Source organism: Uloborus diversus, chromosome 5, assembly GCF_026930045.1.
Source record: "Uloborus diversus isolate 005 chromosome 5, Udiv.v.3.1, whole genome shotgun sequence".
NCBI lineage: Eukaryota > Metazoa > Arthropoda > Arachnida > Araneae > Uloboridae > Uloborus > Uloborus diversus.
The window spans coordinates 64,848,146-64,854,145 of NC_072735.1; the positions used below are offsets into that span (position 1 = coordinate 64,848,146).

General features: G+C 28.7%; 1 protein-coding gene across 1 annotated transcript in view; it reads left to right on the forward strand.

Moving 5' to 3' along the window:
• LOC129221909 (serine/threonine-protein kinase TBK1-like) overlaps positions 1–5,187 on the forward strand; it is a 48,505-nt gene extending 43,318 nt beyond the window's left edge. The window contains exons 17-20 of the mRNA XM_054856285.1: positions 999–1,095; positions 1,449–1,639; positions 1,741–1,812; positions 2,459–5,187. Coding sequence (XP_054712260.1) covers positions 999–1,095; positions 1,449–1,639; positions 1,741–1,812; positions 2,459–2,522 — 424 coding nt within the window. The 3' untranslated portion in view covers positions 2,523–5,187. The remainder of the gene's footprint in view (positions 1–998; positions 1,096–1,448; positions 1,640–1,740; positions 1,813–2,458) is intronic.
• Positions 5,188–6,000: the final 813 nt, after the last annotated feature.

A 6,000-nucleotide genomic window follows, 5' to 3' on the forward strand; every position in this document is an offset into this window, starting at 1 on the left:
AAACTTTTCTCTAGTTATTATATTTCCTTTCAATTCTTTTGTAAGAGTTCAATTTATATTTACAATGACCATCAACTGCTTTCAGTTTTTTAGTAGATTTACAAAAATTTAAAGTTAATATTTTCATACAAATATAAGACTCTTGAATAGCTTTTTTATCTGCTATACAACTCTTAAGCTAATTGCTTTCTCGCTTAGTAGTGTTTGATTTCTTTTAGTTTTTTTCAGTGAAGCTCCCTTTGTAAGTTTTAACCTTATTAAATTTTTTAATCAGTCCCAATGCATAATCACTTATACCTATTATACGTTTTCTTGTTTTATGTTTCTTTTTTTTTTAATTTTTTTTTTTATTTATTATTATTGTTCAATCCCTTTAAAAAAAATACGTATGAACAGTGCTGCACTGTATTTATTGTACAATTGAAACACTTATTATCTTTTCCAATGCACAATGTTATTTTTATAACATTTTGTTTAACAACTGCAACTTCTTTTTAAAGTTTTTTTTTTTGAGCAAATTTTTTTTTATTAGGATTTGAAAAACATATTCATTTAGAAATTAAACATAGGAAGAGAGATTTTACAAAGCATATCAAACTCTTCTGTTATTCCCAATATGATGGGTAAATTTTAATCCAATGTTCATTTTACAAATACAATTACAAAACTGGAATTTTAGCTCTGAATTAGAAAGTGAACTCTCTGAAGTGTCTGGTTTTCAGATCACCAGCAAGAATATAATGGAGAAATAATTAGTATTAATTCAAAATAACTCTAAGTGATTTGCATGGAACTTTTGAACTTGTTATGAAAGCTAACATTATTGCTACAAAAATCATATCACGACATATCAATTAGTGGAATTTATGGTCCTAATATTTTCACTGAAAGAACTATGATAAGTTTATACTTTATTTTTAAAACAGTTTATGTGCGTGTTTGATTGTTTGTTTTATGTGCTCTTTTATTATAATAATATTTCTTTCATACAAATCTAGTGGTATGCAAGCTACAATGGTGCAGTACAAATGCTTAGAGGAAGATCTTATTTCAGTTAGCATGCATGTCAAAAGTTATTCCTCATCTTTGGAAGAGGTAGGGAATTATATTTTGTAAGAACCTGTAAATAACTGATTACTATGTGCCAAATGAAATTCTTCTGTTAATGTCTTGTGTTTGACTAATATAACAACTTTTGTTTAGGTTTTTACTTCATTATTTTTATGTACTGTGAAGAAATGAATGAATTACAATGAATTACATATATTAAGATACATTTCTTTAAGAATTTTAAGCATATTCTCCGAATTTCATTAACTGTTTCAATAAATAAATTAATAAATAACGAGACTGATAATGCTAAAAAATACATGTTGTGAAGTGTCAGACTCTTAAAATAAAAATTTATAAGCAGTTCTGAAATTTGCTTTTCATATTTTATTTTGCAGGCTGAGATTAAAGCTTTTGAAATCTGTGATCAAATTATTTCACAATTAAAATCTGCAGAAGTACCTGGTACAAATACAAATTTTTCTCAGTCAGTTGTATCTTCTGATGTAATAAAAGAATCTCTGGCAATGAAAAATGGAGATAATTCTGCTCTAAAACGAAAATTATCTTATAAAACTGTTCTTTCCAAGTAAGTATTATATGCTTTTAAAAAATATTGTATGCATGTTTATCTGTTGTGTTGATGTATTGTTAATAACATGATACTTAGTTCAATAATTTTTTTAATAGACTTCAAAACTTAAAGCAGGAACAGTGCAATTTGTGGGAAATAGCAGAGCAAAATAATGCTATCATTGAAAGGTAATTAATTTCATTTAATTATTTTTTCTGCACTTAGACATTTTATTATTTTTTGTCATGTTTTAAAATATTAAAACCAGAATTGTCTTCACAACTAGCTTCAGTCAAAAGTATATTATATTAAAAATCCCCCCCCCCTCTCCCATTGATGCAATCCTTTTTTTTTAAAATCAATCTATACAATTATAACTTGTATGCCGTAAAATATGCACATAACTTTCCTCAATATGTTTCAAGAAGAATTGTTGACAATCAACTATATTAAATTTTAACAAATTATGTGTAATTTTTAGATTTAAAAAAATATATATACAATTTTTAAATTTGAGTTTTTTTTTATTTTGAAATTCAGTACATGTGTTTGTAAATTTATTGAATTTTCAGATTTTGCTTATTGTAATCAATCGGTTACTGTGCTATCAAAATCATCGTGTCCCATAAGATCACATTACGTGGAGACTACTGTATTTATATATCTCAAAAATGTTTTTAGAACAGTAAATTATATTATGTTATATCACAAGTCCATGCTCAATGGTTGTTCATGATAAAGTTCAGAAAATGACTCATTTATTGTGTGTGTCTAAAAATGGTGTCATTTCTTTTTTATTGAAGATTCTGATTTCAAATTCTGTGTTCATTTTAGGCTCGGTGGTATGCTGAAAAACATGAAAACAGATAACGGCGAAAGTGTTCACTTACCTGCATGAACATTCTGTGATGAAATTGTGCCTAAGTATTACTCAGAAAGCTCCTTCTATCAATTGTATAAATCCCTTCTTGATAAGTAGATATTGATGCTTTTGTTACTGATCGTCATACTTTTGTATGTTGTTCCATTGGGAGGGTTTTTGTAATGGCTGTTCATGCCTGTTCAGCAAAACATATTTTTCTGATTACTGTATATAGAATCGTTTTTATTTCACATTGAAGAAAATATATAATTATACATCATTTCCATGTCTAGAAATAATGAGAATGTTTCCTGCTTCCATAGAATTTTGAGAACTTCAAGCAAAATTACTTTTTCTTAAATATTTAAAAGTATATTTGATTTTTTAATTTACTTGCTTTTTTTGTTCAAAGCATTAGTAAGTTATTTTGGATATTGTTGTATTTTTATCTAAATATGCATTAATTGGTGCCAAAAAAACATTTAAATGAGAAAAATTATACTTTTGTGTCAAGATTTTAGTTTTTTTTTTTTTTGATACATTACTTTTAGTATTATATGAAATCTTTTGAGGTTTTGATGCATTAAATTTTCAAAAATATAACTGTATCCTTTTTAAAAGTAAAATTTGAAGGCATTAATCTCGACTAGTGGTTAACAATGTACGAAGGCCATCCGGAAAGTAGTACAGTAAAACCTGTAAAGTTGACCTTCTGTCTAAGTTGACCGCTTTTGTCAGGAACGGAATTAGTCCTATCTTATATAATGAAGGAAAACCTTTGTAACTTGACCACCTCTCTATCTTGACCACCTGTCTATCTTGGCCACTAATATACACCAGCTTTGGTTTGGAGTATTGTAAAAAACCCTTTGTAAGTTGACCACTAGGCAAAAGCATTAGATTGTACTAAAAGTTTCATCAGTTATGCCTCAAATAAGTAACCAAACATTTTAGAAAAACCCATGAATATATGAATATTTATGCTTCCATCGAAAAACATCGGGCTAATGTTAAGTCCCAGAAAATGAGCCAAACTTCGATAAGGAGTTATTTTGTTGAAAAGTAGATTACCATGGTTACAAATGTACATGAAAAAATCAAATGAAGGATTTGAGTCACTTTTGACTTGTTATGAATTTTTAGGAATTGTTAATATCAAGTAAGTAGTTTTTCATAAGCAATGAGGCATTTTTTTTTTGATCGAATCACAGAAATTTTAAATTTGTATGATACTTTACGTGCATTCTGGTAAATAAGCTCTAAAAATATTTAAACAACATTTTTTCTTATTGTTTTAAAGTAATGTTAAACAATGAAAGTGAGTTTAAAGTATTCCAATTAGTTAAAAAATGAATGCATTGGAAGAGAAATGACAAAAAAAAAAAGTTTTCATTACTACCCTCTATAAGTTGACCACCTAAGTACTGCACCGCATGTGGTCAACTTACACAGGTTTCACTGTACCCGTTTCCGCCGCATGAGGCGCTGACGATGCGAATAGCCGCCGGTCAAGATCAGACCACTTCAGTGGCTTTTCTGCCTTCTGTGTTGCAAGTTCTGTGACGCTAGCATTGCCTGTGTTGTATCTGTGGCCATTCATAACGTTTAAAAAAAATTGAGAACGCCGCCAATTGTGAAACATTAAAGAAATTACTGCGGGCAATACAAAATCGACGGAGAGGTCTATTGTCTGATGGCATCATTCTCTTCCACGACAATGCTAGGTCTCATGCAGTGGGGATAACACAACAACTTCTGCAGCAATTCAATTGGGAAATATACGACCATCCACCGTATAGCCCAGACTTGGCCCCTTCAGATTTTCATCTCTTTACAAAACTTAAAAGAGTTTTTGGCGGGAAAAAGATTTGACAGCGATGAAGAACTTAAAGAAGGCTTGACTATGCATTTCAAATGGCTGACGGCAGAGGAATATGATGCTGGAATACAAAAACTCGTCACACGTTATGACAAATGCTTCAATTTGCTTGGAGATTATGTGGAGAAGTAGTTTAAGGTATGCTCTTTTCAATAAAAATGTTTACATTTGTTAATACTTACTTCTGTGTCTTTATTTCACAAACGGGTATTACTTTCCGGATGGCCCTCATAGTAGAGTAAAATAATGAAAAGAAGGTTACACTTTTTTCTAGTAGGTTAAACAGCTGATCTAATTCCACTTATTATGCATCTATTTTATTTTTATTAGTACATGTATGAATTTACTGAAGTGTAGAATTAAGATTACAGAATTTACTTTTAATAATGGGAGAAAATATTTCAGTCATTATTTTCCATTCATGAATTTCATAGTTGAATTTTTTTTTTTTTTTTTTGGTCTTCAAATTTATTTCATTAACTGACTGATCTGGTTTAAATGAATTATAAGACAAATGTAAAAAAAAAAAAAATAATAATAATAAACAAATAAAATAAAATAAAAGACACAAAATATATTTTCTTCTCTCTTGTGTCTTTTGAAATAACTTACATTTATGAATCACTCAGGATTATGAATTTTGTAATTACTTGTATATAGCATATTTTGTGTTGTGAAGTTCTTTGTGGCAATGGTATATGTTATACATATTTATGTTATTTTGTGCTAGATACATGTTAAAGCTTTTCTGTTGTTTGTTTTGTGTGATACAAAAATTATATTATGAATCATTTTATAATGATTTAAATGCAGAAACATATTTTTATCTAAAAGTTAACATGAAATATGGACCAAAATAATACATTTTAAGCATTTGAAAGTGAAATATTGAGATAAAAGGAATGAAAGAATGTTTTCATAATGATGTTTAAATTGTTAGTTGTTAATAAATTACTTTTTTTAGTATTCATATTTGTGAAAATTATAAAAATTATTTCAGTTAAATAACTGATTTGAAAAAAAAAAATGTAAACTGATTAATTTATGATGATAAATGTTAATGATGTATGCTTAAGAAATTATAATTGCATGAAAAAAATATGTGTACAGTGGATGCCGGATAATTGAATTTACTGTTTTAATGAATCAAATCCTTAAAAACAGAACAAAATTCAGCTTTAATATTAAAAGACTACTAGATATTAGAATCAGACACGCCGCTACCGCTTAAATGAATCAAGCATATGTGACTATTTCTTGCCAACACGTAGTGCATCAGTGAATTTTTCTCCTTGCTTTCTTTTTGTCAAATCAGTTTTTTTTTTTTTTTTTTTTTTTGTGATTAGTAAAAAGGGGATGTGGCACGGTGTGTTGCACACTTTTTAGTGATTTTTCTTGGGAAAAGTCAAACAAAACCAGTGAGGCAGAGAGAGACCTATGGTGTCAAAGTGACTTCTGCAGTTTTGGACTTTGTTACTGGTAGCCGGTAGAGTTAACATTGAAGCAATGAAATGCGAATTCTGAGGAGCATAGGTAGATGGGTAGTTTATGATATTGGAAAAAAGAGTGCCTAAAATACTTACTTCCTATTCTTAACAATCAACAGCGTACAGATTTTTCGAAGCGAATAAGTTA